General features: G+C 36.2%; 1 protein-coding gene across 9 annotated transcripts in view; it reads right to left on the bottom strand.

Moving 5' to 3' along the window:
• The window catches only part of DENND4A (DENN domain containing 4A), a 138,969-nt gene that overhangs the window by 67,623 nt on the left and 43,932 nt on the right, over positions 1-27,414 (bottom strand). For 6 of the 9 annotated variants that reach the window (XM_034660799.1, XM_034660798.1, XM_019794150.2 and 3 more), the window contains 5 exons: positions 24,859-24,937; positions 17,410-17,742; positions 10,520-10,769; positions 1,008-1,077; positions 277-446 (listed from right to left, as the gene is read on the bottom strand). In XM_034660799.1, coding sequence (XP_034516690.1) covers positions 277-446; positions 1,008-1,077; positions 10,520-10,769; positions 17,410-17,720 — 801 coding nt within the window. In that variant the 5' untranslated portion in view covers positions 17,721-17,742; positions 24,859-24,937. Of the gene's footprint in view, positions 1-276; positions 447-1,007; positions 1,078-10,519; positions 10,770-11,243; positions 11,549-15,527; positions 15,543-17,409; positions 17,743-24,858; positions 24,938-27,414 lie in introns of those variants that run through there. The other 3 variants (XM_034660800.1, XM_034660801.1, XM_034660803.1) reach the window with 3 other exon arrangements.

The following is a 27,414-nucleotide window of genomic DNA, read 5'->3' as shown; positions in this document are numbered from 1 at the left end:
GAGCTTCTGTATCACAGAAAGTGAAGCAGTAAAGGATCACCATTTGATGACGAAAAAAATCTTTCACCATATTCACAAAAAAGCATTGGGGTGTATGGGACAGAATGAAAATTCTCTTTTCCTTTATCTCTGTATATAGTTATTTTAATCAAGTGGAAGAAGTATGTGTAGTAGATCCAATTTAACCAGTTATTTCTAGTGTTGCTTACGTTATATAAAACTTAAGACTTGATAATATATAAAAAATTTGTTGATACTCATTAAAACACATTGTACCTTTTCAGCTGAGGCTCCAGTTAACACAAACGTAGAAAATACAGGGAGAGGATATTTGCTATTTGGTGGCCAACATTCAATAGTTGCACCCATTGGTAAACAAAATAGGGGAACAGATTCTGGGAGTGAGAAAGATTCATAATCTTCTTGAGGATATCTACAAATTAGACCTATAAAAACAATAATAAATATCAAGTCATCAGCTCCTGAATTTAGATGCTCATAATATGAATGATGCTAAAATGCTTTATTATTTAACATATTTGGGAACATTAAATTACGTATATGTTCATCAAATAACTGAATGCTTCAGTAGGATACATCTAGGTTTTAATCCTCAAACATTATAACTATTCATAATAACTGATTAATATTTGTCAAGCTCCATCCATGAAGGCTAAGTAAGACAAACAAGAAAAGATTATTCTGAAGAAACATACACAAATATGAACACAATCCTAAAACTTCAGTTTGTGATCACACTACTGTGAAGCATATGAATATACTAGTTTTTTGGAATATTTAACATGGTTACCTCAGCTCCTTTTAAAATAAATCTTCCACTAAGTACCCAATAAATGTAAAAATAAAACAGAAAAAAGGAAAAAAGATATGGGTTGTGGTCCCAGTCCTGACACTAACACATCGTAAGATGGGGGGTTTTTCCTTAAATTTTACTGACCCTCATAATACATATCTATGTTAAATATTCCATGAAAAATTATACTTACCAGCTTTGTAGGATATAGTGTTAGTCTTTGCCACTGATTTTTTGTAACATAAGTACACTGCAGATCCCCACTGAATCAAAAAAAAAGGGAAATATCATTTCATTTTAAAAGGTGGTAACTTAATAAAATGGAATCTCTTAGATACCTCCAGTATATATTATCTAAGATGTAGTAACAGATTTCTGTGAGCTATTTTTAGTTGGTTATCTTGCCAGCATTTTATTGCAGTTTTTGCCCACTTTTCTTTCAGAAGTGATATTTAATGTCACTTTCCCCTTGTAATAGCAATAACATGACCCTTTAAAATAACTAAACCGTAACAATTTAGATTTTATTCTAACTCCAAACTTTGGGCAGAAATGATCAAGAAGTATCCACTCACGGGTATACCTGTCTTTAGATTCCACAACCTCTTTCCAATATTGCCAGATCTTTCTGCAGCTCTTTATACCAAAACTGAAGAGTTATAATTTGCTATATCCATTTCCTTGTTTCCCATTCTCTCCTGAATCCATTCCCAATGAGGTTTTAATCCCACCATTCCTTAAAAGAACACTTCAACAGCATTAATGATGCCAAGTCTAAAAACAGTCGCTTCCAAGTCTTCATCTCATTTAACCTCTCAGCAGATCTGGACACTATTAATGACCCCCTGAAACATGTTCTCGCCTTTCGAAGCATCACATTCTCCTGGCACCTCCCCACCAAATCTCTGGCCACTCCTTAGTCTCCTCCTCTCTCTTTTCCCGATCATTGAATATGATCTCTCCTTTTCTTTCTGTAAATGATCTCACACATTCAGTCCCATTGTTTTCTAAAACAGTTTCTCCCAAAGGAGTCTATAATTTCTAGTCCCAGCTCAACTGAGGTGGGGAAAACTGGGTAAAGCAGACTGGGGTGGGGGGAGGGGAAAGGATGGTGAGAAAAGGAGCTCGCTTTTAGACATGATAAGTTTGAAACATCTATTAGACATCCAAAGTGAAGACTCAAATGGAGATAAAGCGAGAGGTCTGAAATGGAGATGTAACTTGGGAGATTCACAACTTGACAGTAGATGGTGACAGATACATGCACACAGCGCACTCTCTCACCTCCTTTAGGTCTCAACTCAAATGTCACTTCATTAGAGAGCCCTTCCTTCATCATCTTATGCAACAGCAATCCTACCTCTACCCTACCCAGTCCCCCTGATCACCCCATCTTGCATTTTTCCCCCTCCATAGCACTTACTACCATGTGGCATATTGTGTATTTTCTTACTTATCTGCTCCCCACCACTAGAATATAGGTTCCACGATGGTAAGGGCTTTGTTTTATTCATTGCTGTATCTGTAGCACCGAAAACAGTCCCTGTTATGTAGAAATGCTTAAAAAATATTTGTTGAATGAATGTGAGAGGATGTGTTTGTGCACACGATGGAGTGCCCATATGAGCCCGTGTGTGGGGACAGATTCACACCCCTGAAGACAAATATGTAGAGAAAATTAACTTACTTTAAGAAATATTTTTTAAAGATTTTATTTATTTATTTGAGAGAGAGAGAGTGAGTGAGTGCACAGGGGAAGGGGCAGAGGGAGAAGGAGAAGCAGAGTCCCTGCTGAGTGCAGAGCCAGATGTGGGGCTCGATCCCACAACCCTGAGATCACAACCTGAGCAGAAATCAAGAGTTGGATGCTTAACTACCTGAGCCACCCAGGTGCCCCAAGAAATATTTTTAATTATTTTAATAAATTAAAATAATTTTAATTATTAAGAGACTACTATAACAAATACCTATATACTCATCCCCTAGATTAACAAAGGTTAATAATTTAACATATTTGCTTCAAATGTTTTAATTCATAAAGAAACAAAAAAATTACAGGTTTAGCTAAAGCCTCATCTTCCATCCCTTTCTATCCTCCAGAGTTAACTACTAGTCTGAAGTTACTGCATTTCATTCACGTGCATTTAAAACTTTCTACTACACATTTATAAGTATATATTATTCTTTTATACAGTTTTGAATTTACCATAAATAGCAAGATGCTAAATATATGCTTTTATGGCTTGCTTTTTTTTAATTCACTAGTATGTTTTTGATAACTAGTAAAGTTGATACAGATCTAATTTCTTCATCTGAACTACTGGGTATTATTTCATTAATAAATGAACCACCAGTTTATTTTAATCATTCCTCTACTATAGACACTTGGATTATTTCCTTTTTGGGGGGAGGGGTTATTATGAACAATGATGCAGTATGTTGACTCCTCATCTAGAAATTTTTCTTGGATTCTTAAAAATGTTTCATGTGTCTCCAGCAAACTAATATATCAAATTGTGCTTAGGACATTAAATTATGCTCATTGCTGTGTTGGCATTTTGTTTTTATAAATATTTTAATACTTTTGCATCAAAAGAATGGATGTATAGGTGAGCCTGGGTGGCTTAGTAAGTTGAATGACTGACTTTTGGTTTGGGCTCAGGTCATGATCTCAGGGTCATGGGATCAAGTCCCACGTCAGGCTCCATGCTCAGCACGGTCTGCTTGAGAGTCGCTCTTCCTTTCCCCTGCCCCTCCCCTGGCTTGTGCACACTCTCTCTCAAATAAATAAACCTTAAAAAAAAAAAAAGAATGGATGTATATAAACGTCAGGTGGATATTATGAATGTAGGCAGACTAGACTTTAAGTTTCTGAGGTTTGTACAAATATATAAATAAAAGACCTTCTACTGATAGGTCCCAACTGCAGTTCCCAATAGCCAATTTGTAAAGATAACAAAAAACCCTTAAGGATAACTTCTGTGATGATAAGAAGGGAATTACATGACCATTTGGATATGGTAGAAACCAAAAGGAATATTCTAAAATAAAAAACAGGGACTTAGAGATAACAGTAAAAGTTATGGAGCTCTGGAGGAAAAGAACCACGGATATCAAAACTAAAAGAGGGTTTTCTTAAGTTTTTTACATACAACGTTCAGTGAAAAAGAAAGTAGGAGGAACCATTGTTCTAGAAATACTATAAATGTTTAACTTATAAAGTATCCATATTGTGGTTTACATGACAAAAACATACTTTTAGATACTTTTTTGGGGGGGTGGGAATTAGGTACGTGATTTAATTACTTACTTAGTTAATAACTCTACTTTTTATAAGAAAATATTTTATTTATTTATTTGTCAGGTAGAGAGCGAGTGAGAGAGCACACAAGCAGGGGAACGTCAGACAGAGGGAGAACCAGGTTCCCTGGTGAGCAAGAAGCCCAACGTGGGACTTGACCCTAGGACCCTGGAATCATGACCTGAGCCAAAGGCAGATGTCTAACCAATTGCGATACCTAGGCGTCCCTGTAACTCTACTTTTCTAAATAACCTTGCTAGATCAAATATAGACATTCTTAAAAGGCTGTTAAACAACAAACATTTGGATAGAGTACAAAAATTAATGAGTCAAAAACTGAGGAGATGGTCCCAAATTTACCAAAAAAATTAGCTGTCTGAATCAAAGCACCCTGACTAGCATTTTTGAACCACCTGAGTACTTTTAAGTTCTCTTTTGGCTCTAAAATATGCTTCTCTTCTAAATCAATTGAAGTTCAAATCATTTAAGGCTTACAATCTAAAGTTTAAAACTAACAATTCTTGAAAACTCTTTCTATAAGCTTAATGGGAGGGTGGGGGAGATATTTTTTGAGGCCAAAGCTGTAAGCCTGGTATAAAAATCATGTAGAGGGGCGCCTGGGTGGCACAGCGGTTGAGCGTCTGCCTTCGGCTCAGGGCGTGATCCCAGCGTTATGGGATCGAGCCCCACATCAGGCTCCTCCGCTGTGAGCCTGCTTCTTCCTCTCCCACTCCGCCTGCTTGTGTTGTCTCTCTCGCTGGCTGTCTCTATCTCTATCTCTGTCGAATAAATAAATAAAATCTTTAAAAAAAAAAAAAAATCATGTAGAAATTTGAGGAAAGATTCAACATACATCTCACGTCCATTAGATTGGTTTTTCTTTGTTCCCCTGGTTTAGAAACCTGGTAGATGAATTTTGTTCAAGCTACCTAATCTTCAAACACAAGAGTCAGCTACATAACTATTGCTGGTTATTATCAACACATCAATAATTTAATCCCAACCACTTCCTGATTCTTTCTATATACATTTGACAGATATGAACATAATTTTCCTATATTGCATGTCTATTTTAAATTTTCTGAAAGGGTAAGAAGTCATTGTACATCTGCTCCAAAGAATGAAATTTTTTTTTACTACTTTATAGTTGATGGAAACAAAGATTGTTAATAGATATAAACCACAACCCATTGCTTAAAAAAGACACCTACTGCTAAGATCAGTTAAGTTTCCCTATATCAGGACTGATGCTAGATTTAAGGATAAGCAAATAAACATTTAAGAGGTTTTTATTCCTGTAATATTTCCTAAAAGAATTTAAGAGGAGCTTAAACACTGGGCAAAAATAAAATTAAAAAAGCTCTTCTTTGATGAATGTCAATATATTTCAATATAACTGAAAAAAATAAAAGTTTCCCCCCAGACATTAAATACACATAAAAGGGACTGATGAAGCAGTTAACCAAATGTATAGCTAACATTTATATAGCACTTACTGTGTACCAGACACTATCCTAAGGTATTTAAAAATATTAATTCATTGAATCTTCATAAAATGCCTATGAAATAAAGTACTACTTTATCCCTATTTCATGAATGAGGAAACTGAGGCACAAAGAGTCAAGGAACTTGTCTAAGACACATAATCTGGAGTTCAAATCCAGTAGTTTAGATGGAGTCCATTTCTGTTCACACTATGTTACATTCCTCTTTCTTCTTTTAGGAGGGAACAAATGCTCTCTGACAATACTGGGACCAATGTTTCAGAATAAGGAAAAACAGAAACTTCTATCTCTGGTTTCAGTTTCAGTGCAGTAACTACCTTGAACACCTTGATTACTGAATAAAACTTAGAAATGGTACTGATGACACCACCAATTTACTTTGAATCAAAAACCCACACAGCCACAAAATAAACGGAAAATTCACCAATGGGAAAATGGGAAGCACCTGTGAGCCTGCACAATCTTGCTAAAATACCAGACCAAATCTAAAATGATATTAAGCTAGACATCACATCACGGAAGTTCAAAAACCCTCCTTGCCATCACTCTCAGTACCACAGAAGGCCTGTAAAACTCTTGTTTGCTACCATGATCTTTTTTCTCCAGCATAATCTCTCCAACTATCACCTGTCATCACCAAGCCAAAATAATACACATGGATGGCATGAAAGGATGGGGCATTTTATATATGAATGGCAGTTAACAAAAAAATAGTCATCTAATTAGGTATCACATTGCTGCAGATAATTTGTTTAGGATACAGGAGGTTAGATACTGTCAAATATCCATTTTTTGAATTACCTATTTAAAGATTTTATTTTTTTAAAGATTTTATTTATTTATTTGAGAGAGAGTGAGAGACAAAGAGAGAGAGAGGAGGGTGAAGGGCAGAGAGAGAAGCAGACTCCCCGCTGAGCAGGGAGTCCAATGTGGAGCTCGATCCCGGGACTCTGGGATCATGACCTGAGCAGAAGGCAGATGCTTAACCACCTGAGCCACCCAGGCACCCCTCTATTTAGAGATTTTAAACAAATACTGCTACTACTTAAAGTTGCAGATTTTTCTTAAAGAAAATCTGGGATTGGAAGATGCTTACAGACAACAGCTAACACACATACAGTACTTTCATGTGTGTACTGGGACACAGTTCTAAATTCATTTAATCATCACAATACCTTATGAGTTAGATGGTATTATCATCCTCATTTTACAATTGTAAAATTGATGCATAGAAAGACTAAGTTACTTGCCCAAGGTCACAGAGGCAGTAAGTGTCAGAATTAGGATTCATATCCAGACAGTTTGGCTCCAAAGTCTGTACTCTGAACCACGGGGCTATACTGACCTTAACCACTACAACACAATCTATTTAACTGTCTTACTGAGGGAGTTCAAAACACTTTTCAGGGTCTCAAAATCTGCACTGTATCCAGCCACATATCAATACACTTCAGTTCTTCCTCTTCTAGCTTTACCTAAAACTTCAGTGTTTTTCATGTTGCTAGCTTAATAGAAGAGAAAATAAATAATAATTTAAAAAATCAGCTTCCCACAAAAACTTAATAAATGAGATGTGTATAAAATCTTTTAAATCTTAGCAAAGTGTTCATTTACATAGTTATAACAGGACAATGGACATATCTGCTCTAGGATCGTTAAGAAACTAAGTTTGAAAATTTGTGAATAAAAATCCAACTGTTGACAGTTATTTTTAAAAAACCTCAAAACTTTCATATTTTGTTGGTAGGATATAAATTGGTTAAACCTTTGGGGATATGAATCTTAAAAGTAAAGATTTGATCTACAAATTCTAGGACATAAGGAAATAATCTAGCAATTCAGTATAGTGTTTAGGAGTTTGGTTCTAGAATTCTTAGTTTGGGTTTGAATCTTGGTTCAACTGCTTATTGAAGGTATGACCTTGGGCAAGTAACAGCAAGAGGTGGGGGTGGGTGGAGGGTAGGGTGGGAAACTTCATTCGGGGTGGCTGTATTAATTGTGGCAATTAATTGTGGCAACACCCATTTAATGCAATAATATTCAGTCATTTGATACTGCTGTTATATATTACAAGATGCTCAACCTCCACAATAATAAAAGAAATGCAAATGCAAATTAAAATCAGAATGATTTCTTGCTTATTAATTAAAAAGAGATTGATAACAACCAGTGTTGGTGAAGTGTGGGACCTGGGAAAGGGCATTTTTTTTTTTTAAGTAGGCTCCATGCCCAGCATGGGGCTTGAACTCATGACCCTGAGATCAAGAGTTGTATGCCTACCAACTGAGCCAGCCAGGTGTCCCAAGGGAAACGGCATCTTTTTTTCCCCCAAAGATTTTATTTATTTATTTGAGAGAGAGATAGGGAGTACACGAAGGGGGGGTGGGGGGGATAGGTGAGGGTCAGAGGGAGAAAGACAAGCAGACTCTCCACTGGGCAGGGAGCCCGATAACGCCGGGCTCAATCCCAGGACCCCAGGATCACAACCTGAGCTGAAGGCAGACACTTAACTGAGTCACGCAGGCACCCTGGGAAAGGGCGTTCTTAATGAAAGTATAAAGTACCACAGCCCTTTCAGAGCAGTGTGTCAACAATTTTCAAAATGTGCAGCATACCCAGGGACCAATTCCACTTACAATTATTTATTCTTCCAAAGACACTCCAATAAATATACGAAGGAAAAGGCATAGATCAAAGTAGATTATTAATAATGGGAAAAACTGGAAATAATTTGTAATCATCATTCTTCACTTTCATTTTCTGGAATATTATACAACAGTTACAGAACTAAATGCAGAGTTATATCAACTGATAAAGGCAGATAGTGGAAAAAAGTTTACATCAGAATATATAAAAATTTCCGATTTTTGAAAAATAAAGGATAAATTTATTCACATTATATATACTCCACACGTGTGCACACAAAAAGGTCTGGAAGGACACAAGCCAAATTGTAATTGGTAATCCTGGAAAGGGATTACAAAAGATGTAAGTAAGAATAAGAACTTTCACTTCAAAGATCTACAATTTGCTTTCCCTCTCAATTTGGGGGGGGGGGGTAGTACAAAATTCTTTTTAAAATTTAAAATAGCAAAAAAGGACTAAGACAATTACAGATCATACATGGCCTTAAGACTACTGAAAGGACTTTGGCTTTTACTAAGAGTGAGATGGGAAGCCATTAAGGGTTGTAAGCAGAGGAGTGATACGGTCTAATTTATGTTTTAAAAGGATTTCTCTTGCTGCTACAAGAATAGGCTGTAGGAAGCAGAAATGGAAGACTTGATCAGTTAGACCAGGAATCTAGCAAACTATGGCCTGCATTTGACCCAAGGCCTGCTTTGTACACCCGAGTGAAGACTGTTCTTACATTTTTAAAGGACTGCTTAAAAAAAGAGAGAGAGAATGTGACAGAGACTATATATGACCTGAAAAACTTATTATTTAGCCCTTTATATGAAAATTTGCCTGTCTCCTAAATTAGAAAACTACTGCAACAGTCCTGTTAAAAGAGCATTATGGCTTGGACCAGGGTTGTGGCAGTAGAGAGGGTGAGCGGTAGTCAAGTTTAAGATATATTTTCAAATTAGAGTTAACAGAATTTACAGAAGAACTGAATGAAAAATAGAAGAGAAAGGTTAAGAATTACTGCAAGGTTTTCAGTCTGAATAACTAGAAGAGTGGAATTTCCATTTGCTAGATGAGGACTATGGGCTAAACAGGTTGGGAGAGGCACACAAGCAGTTGAGTTTTAGACATGTTAAATTTGAGATTATTTATTTGATAAGATACCCAAGAAAAGACAAATTACAGAGGTCCAAGCTAGACACATAAATTTAGAAGCCAACCACAGATAATCAGTATTTAAATGATTAAATCATCAAGGGATTGAGTTCAGATGATAAAGATACATGGTCTGAGGACTGAGCCCTGGGGTACTGCATTGTGTAGTGGTTGGGGATTAGCAAAGGCAGAAGGGGAATGGGGTAAGGTAGGAGGAAAAAGCAAGAGAGTACATAATAAGAGAATATATCTTATCTTCCTGCCATGGTTTCAAGAAGGAAGAAGTGATCAGCTGTGACAAAACCTACTGAAAAATTACAAATTTTAAAACCATTAGATTCAACAAGTGCAATCGTGGTGGAATAATAGAGACAAAAGCCTAGCTAGACTAAGTGAGGAAGGGGGCAGAATGTAGCCCCCTCTTCTGAGATGTTTTATTGTAAAGGAGAACAATGAAATGAGGCAATGGATGGAGGTGGACATAGGGGTCAAGAAGTTTTGTAAAGATGGGCACTATCTTTTGTAAAGATGCATGCTGGAGGAAATAATCCAACAGAGAAAGACTGATGATTCCCAAAAAAGTAGGAAGAATTGCTGAAGCCATTTGTCTTCGAATACGTGAGTTTATGGCATCTAGTGCACAAGTGAAGGGATTACCCTTGGCTAGTGTATTACTTACTCAGGAAGGGAAAAAATATTCTTTTACTTAAAAAGCAAGAAAGCAAGCAAGCAAACTTTTTGTACAGCTCCTTCTGAAAGTACAACTAAAGTACTTTCCCTAAAATAAAATACCCAGCATCTTTAAAAACATATTTTTAAGGGGTGCCTGTGTGGCTCAGTCGGTTAAGCGTCTGCCTTTGGCTCAGGTCATGATCTCAGGGTCCTGGGATCAAGCCCCACATCTGGCTCCCTGCTCAGTGGGGAGTCTTCTTCTCCCTCCCCCTCTGCCCTTCCCCCCTGCTCGTGCGCGCTCTCTCTCTCTCAAATAAATAAAATATGAAAAAAAACCCAATAACATATTTTTTTATTTGTTATTATGTTATGCTGTTTTTCAGAGATTTTAAATTATGCTCTTTTCATCAGTTGCTAATTTTATCAGTACAAAAGATCACTTACCATACTGTTATTGAGATTCTTGTCAACTTTGCAAAATGTGTGTGGTGGGCTTTCTCCTTTACTGGGTACAATAATACATATGTCTGTGACAGCCAATGTATTCTGAGTCATGTTTTCAGAGGCTCTTCGGAAAGTGATATAAATTTTTTGTGATGAGGTACTGCCACTAATATTTGCAGGGCGTCCATAGGGAGTACTCTGAATAATTTCACATCCCTGTTTCAATCTTTCTTTCCAGTCATACAAAACCCTAAAAGAAAAATACATAAATAACTATACAAAGGCAAAACATCTTCAAATAGGATAGGTAATATTGTCAGGTATCATACACTGATCCTTAAATGTAGCAGATATTTCAATCTTACTGCAAGTTTGAATTGCACAATCCCATATAAAACTAAAGGATAGTGGTTTCCCCATCAAAAATTAAAATAATGTAAGGAAAATTCATATTATCTTTTGTGCTTGTTGGCATAAGCCACATAATGGCAATGAGTAAGTGCAGGGGCATTTGCTTTAGCACTCCATTTAATGGATATACTTACTTAGTTTTATCTCTAAAATGAAGCATCTTCTTTAGAAAAAGCAACTTTGTAATTTAAACAAAGTTAAAATTTTACAAAAGGTTCCTTGACAAATAGTATAGAACCTGCTTGCACACTCTTACCTCCAATGCTCCCTCAAATTTAAGAGACAGCTATAGGTTTTCAAAAGAGAAAATAACCTCAAATCCATCTGTAATCAAAAGGATGGGTGAAAGACATAGGCTTTTTTTTCTTCTTCTTTATCTTTATTGTGGTAAAATGGTAGGCTTTTATTAACGGTCAGGCCAGTCATCCATTCCTTAAGTTTTCTAAAAAGTACTTGGGGGATATAAGGAAAACGTCATACTGGAATAATATTAGTCTATTCCCCAGAGAATTCACTGATTTATACTTTACTGTTAACTCCCTGGCATGAGCCAAAAAAAAATTAAAGCTCTACTCTATTAAGTCTGTTTCTGCATTTGCTATAAAAATTGTTGTAACAGGCAATATCTTCAACTCAGTCAGTATTGCCTTTTATAAAATCCCATTATTCAAATAAAATTAAGTACCAAAAATTGGTCAAATTATTTCTTTCTAATATAGTTTTTTTTTTTTTTAAAGATTTTATTTATTTATTCAACAGAGATAGAGACAGCCAGCGAGAGAGGGAACACAAGCAGGGGGAGTGGGAGAGGAAGAAGCAGGCTCACTGCAGAAGAGCCTGATGTGGGGCTCGATCCCATAACGCCAGGATCACGCCCTGAGCCAAAGGCAGACGCTTAACCGCTGTGCCACCCAGGCGCCCCTCTAATATCGTTTTTAATCTCCCTTTTTGTCGTGGCTGTCAGGAAACTTAAATTTTTCTTTCAACATTTTATTTTGAAAATTTAGAGCTAAATTTGATGCTTAATCATAGCAACGATGTTTATCTTAATGTTAGCTTAAATGCTTACTCCTCTTCCTCTTTTTGATCTTGCTTTTGTTTTTTTTTTAAATCTTTAAAAAAAAAGGCACTATTTTATGCCTTTTTTAAAAGAGAGAAGTTAGTCACATCTCAATTCAAATTTCTACCTACCTGCTATTAGCTGTATTCTCTTAGGCAAATATTTAATCTCTCTGCAATTATACTAATCAGCTATAACATTTAAAAATCTAGGGGCACCTGGGTAGCTAGGTTGGCTAAGTGTCTTTCTTCGGCTCAGGTCGTGATCCCAGGGTCCTGGAATCAAGCCCTGTATCAGGTTCCCTACTCAGCAGGGAGTCTGCTTCTCCCTCTCCCTCTGCCCCTCCCTCTGCTTGCGCTCTCTGGTGTGCTCTCTGTCAAATAAATAAATAAAATCTTAAAGAAAATTTAAAAATAGAACCCACAGGACCTTGAGAGAATTAGATAAGAGTATAAATAAGGCCTCCGAAATAGTGCCTGGAAAGCAGATGCTCAATCGAAAACAAGAAAACAAAAATACAACACAAAACAACAACAACAAACCACCATTTATTACCTTGAATTTTTTACAGATATGGAATATAAATACATTTGAAACATAAGATACCTGTTCTCTTTAATCAGGTATTGTGTTATTATATATATTACTCGTGTTGTTATTTTTTTATTTTTATATTGTCAGGAACTTTTTTTGTCTAACTAAACTAAGCTTTTCAAAGGCTCTTAAAAATGTTGCCCTAGGGATGCTTGGGTGGCTTAGTTGGTTAAGCGTCTGCCTTCGGCTCAGGTCATGATCCCAGGGTCCTGGAATCAAGTCCCACATTGGGCTCCTTGCTCACTAGGGAGCCTGTTTCTCCCTCTGCCTCTGCCTGCTGCTCCCCCTGCTTGTGCTCTCTCTCCCTCCTTCTCTGATAAATACATAAAATCTTAAAAAAAAAAAAATTGTTGCCCTATCCTCCACAATGACAAACAAGGGGGATATTTGTAAGAGTGGTTAATTTATTCATTTCAGTTTAAGCCCTTTGCTATCGGAGAATCCTTCCCATACTTGGAAAATTCCTCATCTCTAAATTAGGAAATTCCAATACCCTAACAAGAATCTGCAACGTTCCCTTCATTTCATCCACAATCTGTAATTCTGAGGATGATCAGTGGTCATAGGAGCAAATTACCTAATCTTTTGAAAAGAAGATCTATAAGAGACTCTTAATTATAGAGAACAAACTGAGGGTTGTTGGAGGGAAGGTGGGCAGGGGATGGGCTAGATGGATGGTGGGTATTAAGGAGGGCACTAGTTGGGATGATCACTGGGTGTTATATATAAGCAATGAATAATTAAATTCTACTCCTGAAACTAATATTACACTATAGTCAACCAACTAGAATTTAAATAAAAACGTGAGGGGTGCGTGGGGGGCTCAGTTGGTTAAGCATCCAACTCTTGACTTTAGCTCAGGTCATGTTCTCAGGGTCCTGGGTTCAAGCCCCATGTCAGGCTCCCCACTCGGGGGTGTCTGCTTGTCTCCTCTCTCTCCCTCTGTGTCTCTCTCTTTCAAATAAATAAAATATATCTTTAATAAATAAATAAAAACTTAAACAAACAAATAAAAGATCTAACAGCTGGCTTACTTTCCCAAGCCATTTACTAAATACAGAAGCTTTGTAAGAAGCAATATAGTAGGGTGCCTGGGTGGTTCAGCCGGTTAAGTGCCTGCGTTCAGCTCAGGTCATGATCCCACGGTCCTGGGATCGAGTCCCACATTGGGCTCCTTGCTCAGTGGGGAGCCTGCTTCTTCCTCTGCCTGCTTCTCCCTCTGCCTGCCACTCCCCCTGCTTGTGGTCTCTCTGACAAAGAAATAAATAAAAATCTTAAAAAAAAAAAAAAGCAGTATAGTAGCTATTCTGAAACCAACTTAAAATTACTACAATTCCTTCATGAGTTAAGAGAAAACTGATTTTTGATAGAACTTTTTGATACCAAACATTAGATGATAGAATTTTTAAAGTAGAAGAAATTTCAGGAACTTTTCCGATTCATTCTATCTCCCCTCAGGCATTAGTAAACGTTACTGTCCACTTTTAGACTTAATATAATAAGAGATGGACATTTATAGCCCCTTTTGGTGATATCACTAGAGATATTGTATCTTCTTTATTCTTAACTCAAATATTGCAAGTTAAGTGCATGCTCCTTTGCAACTGAGCAATGAAAACAAGAAGGCTAATCTTTATTTCTTATAAACTCTTCATCTATTTTGAAGACATTAATATTAGAGCAACTTGTAGCTTTCCTTCAGCCTTTTTCTTTCAGTTTTTCAATGGGAATCTTATTTTTCTATCTTTAAAATTTTGTTCCTCTTTTGCTCCATATATATGGATATATCTATGTCATATATACATCTTTACATTTATATATTCTTCTTTTGCATATGTAATATATATTACATAATGTATATACAATGTCAATTTCTGCAAAGATTGGGGTTCTTTTTAAAAGATGAATATATACTGCATAAATACGTAAGAGAAATATATGAATGTAAAGATATGTATATGTAAAGGAGAAATATATAAATACAGAGATAAATACATACACACATATATATTCATCTTTTAAAAAGAACCCTGATTTTTGCAAAAATTGACAAGCTGAGGATCCAGAATCTATAAAGAACTTATAAAACTCAACACCCAAAAGACAAATAATCCAGTCAAGAAATGGGCAGAAGATATGAATAGACACTTTTCCAAAGAAGACATCCAGATGGCCAACAGACATTCTTAACTATAGCTATGAAACAAACTGAGGGTCACTGGAGGAGAAGTGGGTGGGAGGATGGGGTAACTGGGTGATGGACCTTAAGAAGGACACTTGATCTAATGAGCACTGGGTGTGACATGCAACTGATGAATCATTAAACTCTACCTCTGAAACTAATAATACACTATATGTTAATGAACTGAATTTAAATTACAAAAAAAAATCTGATAGGCGATTAAAAAAAAAATTGACAAGCTGATCCTAAAATTCATACGGAAATTCAAGGGACCCAGACAGAATAGCCAAAACGATCTTAAAAATCAACAAAGTTGGAAGACTCACACTTCCAATGTGAAAACTTACTACAAAGCTATATTAATCAAAACAGTGTAGTATTGGCACAAAGATAAAGACACGCAGACAAATAAAACAGAATTGAGAGTCCAGAGATACACCCATACATCTATGGCCTATTAATTTTTGAAAATGGGGAAAGAATATTCTCTTCAAGAGATGGTGCTAGGACAACTGGATATCCATACGCAAAACAGTGAAGTTGGACCCCCTCCCCAACCATATATGAAAATGAACTCAAAATAGATCAAAGACCTAAATATAAAGGCCGAATCTACAAAACTCTTAGACAAAAACTTAGATGTAAATCCCCATGACCTTGGATTAGTAATAGCCTTCTTAGATATGATGAAAAAACACAAGCAACAGAAGAAAAAATAGATGAGACTTCATTAAAATTAACTTTTTAGCTTGGAAGGATACCATAAAGAAGTAAAAAGACAGGGGCGCCCGGGTGGCACAGCGGTTAAGCGTCTGCCTTCGGCTCAGGGCGTGATCCTGGCGTTATGGGATCGAGCCCCACATCAGGCTCCTCCGCTATGAGCCTGCTTCTTCCTCTCCCACGCTCCCTGCTTGTGCTCCCTCTCTCACTGGCTGTCTCTATCTCTGCCGAAAATCTTAAAAAAAAAAAAAAAAAAAAAAAAAAAAAAAAAAAAGAAGTAAAAAGACAATGCGTAGAATGGGAGAAAACATTTGCAAATCATATATCTGATAAGGAACTTGCATCTAGAATATGTAAAGAACTATTAAAGTTCAACAATAAAAAGACAAGCCAATTAAAAAAATGGGTAAAGGATTCTGAATAGACATTTCTCAAAAGATTTACAGATGGCCAACAAGTACGTGGAAAAATGTTCAACATCATTAACCATCAAGTGAATGCAAATCAAGGCCACAATGAGATACCACTAGGAAAGCTATAATCAAAATGACAATACAAAATGTTGACTAGGATGTGGAGAAATTGGAACCTTCACACACTGCAAGCGGGGATGCAAAGTACTGTGGCTACTTTGGAAGACCGTCTGGCAGTTCTTGAAAGATTAAACACAGAGTTATCATATGACCCAGCAATTGAACTCCTAAGTATATATACAAGAGAAAATTGAAAACATATGTCCATACAAAAATTTATATATGATTATTTCCAGCAGCATTATTCATAATGGCCAAAAAGTGGAAACAACCTACATGTCCAGCAAACTAATAGATAAATAAATTGTGAAAATAAACAAATAAATAGTGCTATATCCATAAAACGAAATATTATTCAGCCATGTAAAGGAATAAAGTACTGACACATACTACAACATGAATAAACCTAGAAAACATAATGCTAAGTGAAAGAAGCCAGGCACGAATGTATTCTTTTTTTGCCTTACAGTAGGATTCTATTTATATAAAAGGTCCAGAAAAGGCAAATTCACAGAGACAGAAAGTAGAATAAGCATTGCCTAGAGCTGAGGGGGTTAGGCAGAATGGGACAGCAATAAAAATGAGTATGAGGTTTCTTTCTGGCATAATAAAAATGGTCTAAAATTTATTGTGATGATGGGTACACAACTCTATAAAGACACTAAAAACCACCAGATTGTACACTTTAAATAGGTGAACTGTATGGTATGTGAATTCTATCTCAATAAAGCTGTTATGAAAAAAGGAGACCTAAGTTCCATATAATATCCTAAGTAAAGCACTAATTCACCCCAAGATCCTTGTTCGATGCACACAGCCTTAAGCATCAATCTACAACGATTATATGACTGATGCTCAAAAGTCATCCTTTTTTAGTACTTTTTTTTTTGAAGATTTTATTTATTTATTTGACACAGAGAGAGACAGCCAGCGAGAGAGGGAACAGAAGCAGGGGGAGTGGGAGAGGAAGAAGCAGGATCCCAGCGGAGGAGCCCGATGTGGGGCTCAATCCCAGAACGCTGGGATCACGCCCCGAGCGGAAGGCAGACGCCCAATGACTGAGCCACCCAGGCGCCCCATCTAGCACTTTTAAAATGATTAAAATTCTTGTGGTCAGGACAATTCCCTAGTTTTCTGGTACTTTCCTGTAGATGTTTTCAAAGTCTCTCCCCTTAACAGAAAGAAACTCTGACAACAAGAAAGTGCTGGGAACCTGCAGGACAAAGGAATAATCAAATGGTATAAGGAACACAGAAAGAGAACACAGGATTCTAAACATGCATCTATTTTTCTAAAGCTGCCATGTATTTATTAATGAACAAATTGAACAATGAACTTCAAGGCATATTATTTTGATCAATAGCAACAATTAAAAAAAAAAACAACTTACCCTAGATCTGTAAGTGGAGGCTTATCTCTTCCTCTTCTGTAGCAAAGGTAAATCTGTGGTCCCACAAGACTTCCATTATTGAGATCAGCTGACAATCCAGTTGGGGTAACATCAATACATATATAATCCCGTGGCACTTCCTCCCCAAGAGATTTAATAATCACTGAAACATCTGTGATAGGTTCTTTTGGTTTAGCTACTTTATGACAGGCATCATTGAAGTGAATTTCTTCTTCAAGAGGCTTTGAAACATCAGTTAATCCTGCTACAACGAAGTAGTCAGCAACGCGGGGCCCCTTATCTTCAATCATCTTCCATTACAGAAGGTTACATCTAAAAGGAAAGTGAAAGACTAGTAGCCTCCTTTAATAAGTCAAATAAATAGAAGTGGTTTGTGCATAAATAAGAACGAAAAACTACAGAAAGAACACAACTTCTCTGATAAACACGGTATTATTATACATTTCATTTTAATATATAAAATGGCTTTTTTAAAAAATGGGAATATATTTAGCATCATTTTCTGAATATAAAATTAACGCATGAATTTCCATTTTTTATAACATTGAAGCCTGGATTCCTAAGAAGACGACAAAACAACAGACTAACCTGTAAATTCACAGACTAACCTGTAAAAATGAAATTCCCAGGGCCCCAAAACACTGAGGAAACCAAAGACCAGAGTGCAGTGTATAAGCTGATAATGGGTTGGGGAAGTTTGCTGATCTCCTCAGTAATCAAGGGGTTTGTTTTTTAAAAGGCATTACAGGGACAGGAGACAAGGCTTTGGGGGACCACATAAGATAGGGAATTAGAACTGAGACATCTGTATAAAACCAAGAGCCTCAAAGGACAATATCCCCAGTTAAAGAGTGGATTTTAAAAATCCATCCACTGGTACAGGGAGATAATAGATTGCCTCAATCAGGGCCCAGCTTTGGGGGGGTAAAATCTCCTCTATGAACGCATAACAATAGGCCTACTCATACTTGGATATGAGGTTTGACCTTAACCATCTGCATGGTCCAAGAAGCTCCAACAGATATTAATAATAACTGTGTTCCCAGGCTAGTGATACTCGGGGGGAAGCAAATACGAAAGAGTTCTAGAAGGAAACACCCTCAACCCAGGTTCCCCACAGACAAAGCCCAGCTGAAGATGACCTCTTATTCCAAAACTACAAAAACACACAAAGAAAAACCCACTCTGAGTGAGTCTCAGCAGATATAACAAACAGAGGAACTTCAAATAACAAAAGTAGGGCAGAGATTAGAACAGTAATTCATGCTTATAACAAATTCAAAGAAAAAATACACAAGGTAGAATCCCATTATGTATCTGCAAACACTTTAATAGCAAAATCTCCTTCAGGTGTCATTTCAACCTTATTTGTTTAACGACGCGAATACACCCTCCACAGTACTGCCATTGCTTATATAACTGCTATAGGAAAAAAGTTTTATTTTCCAACATGTCTCATGTTAAATTTAGTTCCAATAAATGCAAAAAAGGACAGATAAATTAGATATATATACTATATACCTCTTTCGTATATTTATAATAAAATATATAAAAATGTGAAAGCCTTGGCAGTCCTTTGATAAAGGTACCTGTTCACTTTGCCCAGAATTTCCCAAGTCTATTTGAACAATGAACCCTATTTTCCCACTTAAAAACTAGAAAAAACCCTCAAAACATGCTTTAGAAAATGCCAGTTTGAAGTAAATAAACTTTGCAGACTATAAAGTAACTGAGGGCAAACAAATTTTTATGGTGTATACTTGCTTATAATTATCACCATTTTCATCATAATCCCAAAACTTACCAAATTTTTCTTGCTAACGTAATGAGTTTTCAGAATTCATGCCACAGTTTGTGCAATCTGTATCCATTGCTTAAATATACTCTAAACATTCCCACTGTTTGCTTAGAACACAAAACTAAAGAAGGATCCAATGTTCCTACTTCTTATATGTCTATGACTCCAATTAGCAACTCCCTTAAACGTAAGATTAATGCACAAAATAAAGGGCTTAAACTTTTTGGAAATGGCCCCTAGCCTGACAGTAAAGTGGAAGTAATAAGCTGTCTCCTGAGAAGACTGTTAAACAGTCATCACTCTCATCTGACTACATGTAACAGGTACTCCACAAAAAACGAGTACTTTTACCCTGATGATCAATCTACCCCACTTCTAAAAAGGAGGGCAAAAGCACCTTTTTAATTTAAAAATTTTTTAAAAATTATTTTTGTTTTTAAGCATCTTTTTTAAAAGCACTTTTGTATTAATCTTTTTTCTTCATTTCATTACATAGTCTCTGAAAATATTTCTTAATGGCCCCATAGTATTTTATTTTACGGACATAACATTATTGATCTATTTCCTTATTGTTGATCATTTTTACTTCTACTTACTTTGCTAATATTTTTAAATGCCATGATGAATAATTGTGAACATAAACTTATAGCTACAATTCTTATTATTTCTTCAGAAAAAAATTTATTAAAGTAGAATTGCTAGGTCAAAGTTAACCAAGCCTCTATATATGTTTATTTGCTTTTGTGTGTGCATGAATTTGAAGATATAAGCTCTTGATAGATACAAATCTTAAAAATACTTTGGTAAAACACTTTTATTTCATTATAATAAAGATATTTAAATATTCTCCTTTTTCTTGGACTCTAACTTCATGATATTTAAGTTTATTTATTTTTAAGTAATAATTACTTAAATAATTACACCCATCGTGGGGCTTGACCTCGTGACTCCCAGATCAAGAGTCAAGAATGCTCTTCCAGGGGCGCCTGGGTGGCACAGCGGTTAAGCGTCTGCCTTCGGCTCAGGGCGTGATCCCGGCGTTATGGGATCGAGCCCCACATCAGGCTCCTTCGCTATGGGCCTGCTTCTTCCTCTCCCACTCCCCCTGCTTGTGTTCCCTCTCTTGCTGGCTGTCTCTATCTCTGTCAAATAAAAAAAAAAAAACTTTAAAAAAAAAAAAAAAAAAAAAAGAATGCTCTTCCAACTGAGCCAGCCAAGTGCCCCTCTAACTTCATGTTATATCAACGACAGCATATAGTCACTATTGCATACTATGTAGTTTTATGTATTGCTATGCAGAAAGGAGGGAAAGAGAGTGAGAACAGTACTATCATGAAAACATATATATATTTAATAAATTCTTTTGAAAGCTACTACCTTAGCCGTTGGCAGATATTTGGGACACATTTGTATGAAAAATTCATTTTGTTCCATCTTCCTGATTCACAAATTCATAGCTGACTACAGTAAATAACTACTGAAGGAGAACAAATTATTGTTCTCATCAATACATGTAAGACAATAATAAATTTTAAAGTGGTGATAAAATCTTCTTACATTTATTGACAAAAAAATAAATTACATGTCACTCCAGTTCTCTTGTCTTGATGTTGTTCTCCATTTATTCATGTGAGGGCAGAAAGTGGTTAGGAAGGTAAACAAAATGTTTTAAGACACTACTGACCAAGTATGTAATGCCAAGAACATAGTTGGCAATATTCCAGGTGACCTCTTGCAAGATCTAAATGTCCTTTAATTCACTCAGAAAATACTGAAAATGTACCTCTACTTTTTATTTTAAATCAACTGTTTTTAAAATCTGTTTGAGGTTTAGAAGCTAGGGGGAAGACATTGTTAAAAATTATAAGGCAAAGAAAATACTGAAAATCTTTAATATAGAAATGAACAACAGTATTTTCTAACAATTCCATTTAGCCAAGAGACTTATACTGGCATGTGAAAATTACAGTCCTAGTGAAAAATACTACATATATATTAAGACAAAATGCCTTGCGTTGGCAAGAACTACCAACAACTACTTGGAAAGAGCATTTGAAGAAAGCATTCCTCGTCACACACAAAACTTGGACTTTTGGCGTAGTACATGAGAGCAAAAACCCCTAAACAATTAGGAGGTACATAGGTAAATTTCATTCCTTTTTTTTCTTTGTGGATGTAAATTTCTTTGAATTCATTTAAACTGGGGACACACAAAACAAGAGTTGATCCAACAGTTCTGTAAATAATCACAGAAATATTAAACCCTGACACAACTTTACTCAAGCTGGTGTAGCGATAATACTACATCATTAACCAACCAGTGCTTTTTTTTGTTTGTTTGTTTTTAAAGATTCATCATTTATTTTGAGAGAGATAAAGAGCGCGCAGGGAAGGGGGAGAAGCAGAGAAAGAGGGAGAAGCAGACTCTCTGCTGAGGAGGGAGCCCAACATGGGGCTCAATCCCAGGACCGAGATCATGACCCGAGCTGAAGGCAGATGCTTAACCAACTGAGCCACCCAGGCGCCCCCCAACCACTGTTTTTAAATTCTTTGTTCAACATGATGTAGATAACTTAAAGAGTAAGTTTATAAAATGTTTATAGGCATCTTCCTAAAATTTAGGATACCTGCTTAGCTAGTATTTCACTTCAAATTACATCTATTTTCTTTGAGAATAGAAAAACAAGGAGGACGTGCTCTGTAGTCCTGAAAGGTTTATGAGAACTAAATTAAGAAATCATTATAAGAAAGCTCTTATTCATTCACAGACTAATGGAGACTGGTTTTTCTCCCTTTCAGTATCTACCCAATCAGTTCAGATTCTTTTGTATTTCTTCTAGCACTCCAATAGGTCAAGGTAGTTAAGCATTTGCTACCTAGGCTAATTCCAAGGACAAGAAAAGACAAGAGTGGAAAGGTAACATTTTATTTATTTTATTTTATTTTATTTTATTTATTTTATATTTATTTATTTATTTTTTATTTGACAGAGATAGAGACAGCCAGCAAGAGAGGGAACACAAGCAGGGGGAGTGGGAGAGGAAGAAGCAGGCTTCCAGCAGAGGAGCCCGATGTGGGGCTCGATCCCAGAACCCCGGGATCACGCCCTGAGCAGAAGGCAGATGCTTAACCGTTGTGCCACCCAGGCGTCCCTGGAAAGGTAACATTTTAAAGATACATGAAAAATAAAAAATCTGAGCATAGAAGTTTTGCAAAATTATAAACTAGTACTGAAATGGTAAAAGGATAAAAGTCTTTCAAATAGAGAATGATAAATAGCCACAAACTCAAGCCCTATACGTGAAAATGATCAATAACACAATGTACTAGTTTGACTACCTCTCACTCCGGTTCACTGAAATAGGCTAGGAGAAACTTTCTTTTCTAAAAAAAGTAATTCCACAGTTAAGAATGTAATCTAGCCATCCTTTCTTACATTACTAAAACTAAACCAGAGACCCTCATTTCCACCTTTTCTAAACTTCATCCTTCATTTTTCTTCCAAACAAGGAAGTCCTACAAATTTAGTTTTGCTCTCTTCCTCTTTGACAAAACACTATTTCCTCTTTCCGGTTAATACATATTCATTATATTTGTTTTACAACTAAAGTTTATTTGAATTTTCATTTAAACTTGATAAATTGTACAAAATAATAGAAAGGAAATTAAACAATTCCATTCCCAATAATAAATCTGGTTTATATTTAACAATGTTTCCTAGTCTTTGAGAATAGAAAACATCCTTCTAATCCTCATGCCAATTACAAGGTAGAATATAAATATTTGTACATTTATTTAGTAAGCATTTTCCTAAACTGCTGTAATCTTCATAATTATACTAAATGGTTACATAATAGTCCATAAAAAAGAACTATACACTATAACCACTACCCCATTTTTCCATTCCCAGCTAGTACCCAAAGTATGATAGGTAGGTGCTTAAAATAATACTTGTTAAATGAATTAATAGTTCACTTTATAACTCTCAAGCGTAAGGTCTTTTCTTCTATAATTTAGAATCAATTTTCTTTTCTTTTCTTTTCTTTATTTGACAGAGAGAGAGATGGCCAGTGAGAGAGGGAACACAAGCAAGGGGAGTGGGAGAGGAAGAAGCCAGCTCCCAGCAGAGCAGGGAGCCCGATGTGGGGCTCAATCCCAGGACCCTGGGATCACGCTCTGAGCCAAAGGCAGACGCTTAATGACTGAGCCACCCAGATGCCCCTAGAATCAATTTTCTTTTTTTTTTTTTTTAAAGATTTTATTTATTTATTTGACAGAGAGAGACAGCCAGAGAGAGAAGGAACACAAGCAGGGAGAGTGGGAGAGGAAGAAGCAGGCTCCCAGCAGAGGAGCCTGATGTGGGGCTCGATCCAAAAACTCCGGGATCATGCCCTGAGCCGAAGGCAGATGCTTAATGACTGAGCCACCCAGGTGCCCCTAGAATCAATTTTCTGAACCTAAATTTAATACTTAATACTGCCTGTAGTTGTTGAATGTAGGGCAGACAGAGATAACCAGATGATTTGAGTCTAGTAACCAATAACCAAAACCATCACAGCCTTAGGCAAAATTAGAAATCTACTGATTCATTCATTCAGTGCATTTTTCATAAATACTTATTAAGATCTGACACTATTCTAGGAGCTGGTGATAGACAATATTGGTGAAAGCAATAGCCTCTGCTTTCAAGGAGTTTTCCTGTCTAGTTCTACTTTCCCTCTGTCTATACTTTATTCCATCTCAAACCCTCTTTTCTCCTTTCACCCTTCCAGATTCCAAGTGCTGGCCTTCAACCTGCCTAGTTTCTCTACCATTCTCCCCCCAAAAGCCCCATGCATAGATGGGACCCCTACATCATTGTCCCTTTCTCCCATCTCTTTGAAAACTGGCACTCCTTCAGGATCAGCATTCTATGGAAATTTTGAAAGGAAAGAAATTTTATTTGTATATCATACTTAACAGTAGGGTGACCTCCTTTTAAAAAGGTTTAACCTTCCCAAAACAAACGTGACTTTTTAAAAACAAGCTTGATTAACCCAAATTAATGGACTATGTGGGGCAAATTTCTTGAGCAAGGTGGGAGGGTTACTTGTCTCCTAGTCTAATTCGGAGCCACCTCCTCTCTCAATATCTATGTCCAAGCAAAAACCAACACAAAAAAGTCACAACAAAATTATGTAATTTGAGAGCTCCCTTTTGGATGATTACTAACCTTTGATTTATTATAAAAAGAAATAAAGTTAAGCTGGGAATAACAGACATTTCCAGGGGAAAGGATTTTATTACTAATCCTAGTCTAATCCCTCATGTTATAGCCAAAGAAACTAAAACACAGAAGGTGGCTCACTTAAGGATATGTAGCTAGTTAGTGGCAGACAAGGCAAGGACTCAAGTCCTTTAATCCAGTATTCTTTACACTTGAGGATGTTGCCTCTACAAATGGTCAATACAGTGACCCAGGACACATCTTAAAACATCTTTCAATAAGCTATATTGTGTTACGTTTTACTCATAATCATTATGTGGTGAATATATGCCAAATTCTGTTAAGAGATTGGTAAATTAACTTTTTAGTGTTTAATACAGAAAACAGCTAATAGAAACAAATCAAAATGAAAAAAACTACTTACACATTACTGAAGGTCTTTCTCTGAAAATGATGCCAGATCTCAATTTGTGAATTCTGCAAGCCTCAGAGTTTGAAAAATACTGTATTGGAAAGAATAAAAATTGAACTTAAATTAATTCCAATGAAATATTTCCCACTAAGATGCCTGTGGATACTTAAGTTCTGTTAACAATGATAATTTTCAAAGAAAATGATTGCATATATTGTTTTCATATGCTTAAGACCCAGTAAGTCATTTTCAAACACCAGCTCTTCCTTAAATACCCTTCAGTTAAGAACAGCAACACACTTAAAAAAAAAAAAAAAAAAGCAGATAATGGGAAGAATGACAGAGGAAAATAAAATAATAAATTTCAGTCAGTAAATACAGAGGGGTATATATGTTTTTCAATATTTTTCAAATATTTCTAAAATCTTATTGCTAGAAGATAGCAAAGAGACAGTGGAATTTAGGGGACAACATCAAATGAACTACCATTAGCATTATAGGACTCTCAGAAGAAGAAACAGAGAAAGAGGCAGAAATCTTATTTGAAGAAATAATGGTGGAAAACTTCCCTAACCTGGGGAAGGAAAAAACACTCAGATTCAGGAAAACCAGCCAGCTCCAAATAAGAGAAACCCAAAGAAACCCATATCAAGACACTTTATAATTAAAATGTCAAAGTTAAAGCCAAGGACAACATACAAAAAGCAATAGGAAAACAGTTTTTATGTACAAAGGAATCCCCCAAAAGACTATCAGTGGATTTCTCAGCACCAACTTTGCAGGCCAGAAGGGAGTGGCATGATATTCAATGTGCTGAAAGAAAAAAACTTACAACCAAGGATACTCTACCCAGCAAAATTATCATTCAGAATTGAAGGACAGATAAAGTTTTCCAGACAAGCAAAAGGTAAAGGAGTTCATTACCACTAAACTGGCCTTATAAGAAAAGTTAAGGGAACTTCTTTCATTAGTAACAAGAACACATATGAAAGAATAAGTCCCACTGGAAAATTAAATACATAGCAATGGGTGCAGATTAATTACTTATAAAGTTAATGTGAAGATTAAAAGACAAAAGTAGTAAAAATAATTATGATTAAGATACTAGTTAAAGGACACACAAAATAAAAAGATGTGAAATGTGACATCAACACCACAAAATGTGGAGAAGGACAGTATAAATATTGAGCTTTAGAATGGGATCAAACTTAAGTTGTTACTGACTTAAAATAGACTGCTAGAGGTACAGGCTGTTATATGTAAGCCTCATGGTAACCACAAAGCAAAAACATACAGTAAATACACAAACGATAAAGAGAAAGGAATATAATGATTCCACTAAAGAAAGTCATCAGAAGCACATAGGTGGCTCAGTCAATTAAGCATCTGATTCTTGATTTTAGCTCAGGTCATGATCTTAGGATCATGAGATCAAGCCCTGTGTCAGCCTCCTCACTCAGCAGGGAGTCTGCTTGAGATTCTCTCTCCTTCTCCCTCTGCCCCTTCCTTGCCCCAGACTCCCACTCAGGCACTGTCTCTCTCTTTCTCTCTCTCAAATAAATAAACAAATCAGCAAACCACAAAGAGAGCAAAGAAGGAAGGAAAAGAAACTACAAAAACAGAAAACAATTAACAAACAAAATGTCAGTAAACACATACCCCATCAATAATTACTTTAAATGTAAATGGACTAAATTCTCCAGTCCAAAGACAGAGTAGCTGAATGGATTTAAAAAAGACCCATCTATATGCTGCCTATAAGAGACACACTTTAGATGTAAGGGCACACACAAACTGAAAGTGAAGGGATGGGGGCGCCTAGGTGGCTCAGTCAGTTGAGTGTCCTTCCTGAGATCAAGCCCCAAGCATGAAGCCTGCTTGTTCCTCCCTCTCTGCTACCGCCACAGCCCCCACTCGCTCTCTGGAATAAATAAAATAAAATAATAAAATAAAATAAAATAAAATAAAATAAAATAAAATAAGAAAGAAAGAAAGAAAGAAAGAAAGAAAGAAAGAAAGAAAGAGAGAGAAGGGATAGAAAAAAAAAGTGAAGAGATGGAAAAATACATTCCATGAAAATGGAAACCAAAATGAAAGCTGGAACAGTTATATTAGACAAAATAGACTTCAAAACAAAGACTATAATGAGAGACAAAGAAGGGCATTACATAAATGATTAAGGGGTCAATTCAACAAGAGGATATAACATGTTTTAAAGATTTAATTTATTGAGAGAGAGAGAGAGAGCATGCACATGAGTGGGGAGAGCAGATTCCTCGATAAGTGCAGAGCCCAACGTGGGGCATGATCCCAGGACCCTGAGATCATGACCTGAGCCGAAATCAAGAGTCAGATGCTTAACTGACTGAGCCACCCAGGTGCCCCAAGCATATAACATTTGTAAATATTTAAGCACCCAATACAGGAGCACCTAAATTATTTAATAGGAGCACCTATTATTTAATAATATTAAAGCAAAATTGAACAGACCTAAAAGGAGAAACAGACAGCAATACAAAGATAGTAAGGAACCCTAACACCCCACTCACATCAATCAAAAGATCACCC

Source organism: Ailuropoda melanoleuca, chromosome 5 (assembly GCF_002007445.2).
Source record: "Ailuropoda melanoleuca isolate Jingjing chromosome 5, ASM200744v2, whole genome shotgun sequence".
NCBI classification, from domain to species: domain Eukaryota; kingdom Metazoa; phylum Chordata; class Mammalia; order Carnivora; family Ursidae; genus Ailuropoda; species Ailuropoda melanoleuca.
The sequence above is the reverse complement of the archived record's forward strand: the minus strand, read 5'-3'. Positions and strand labels throughout refer to the sequence as shown.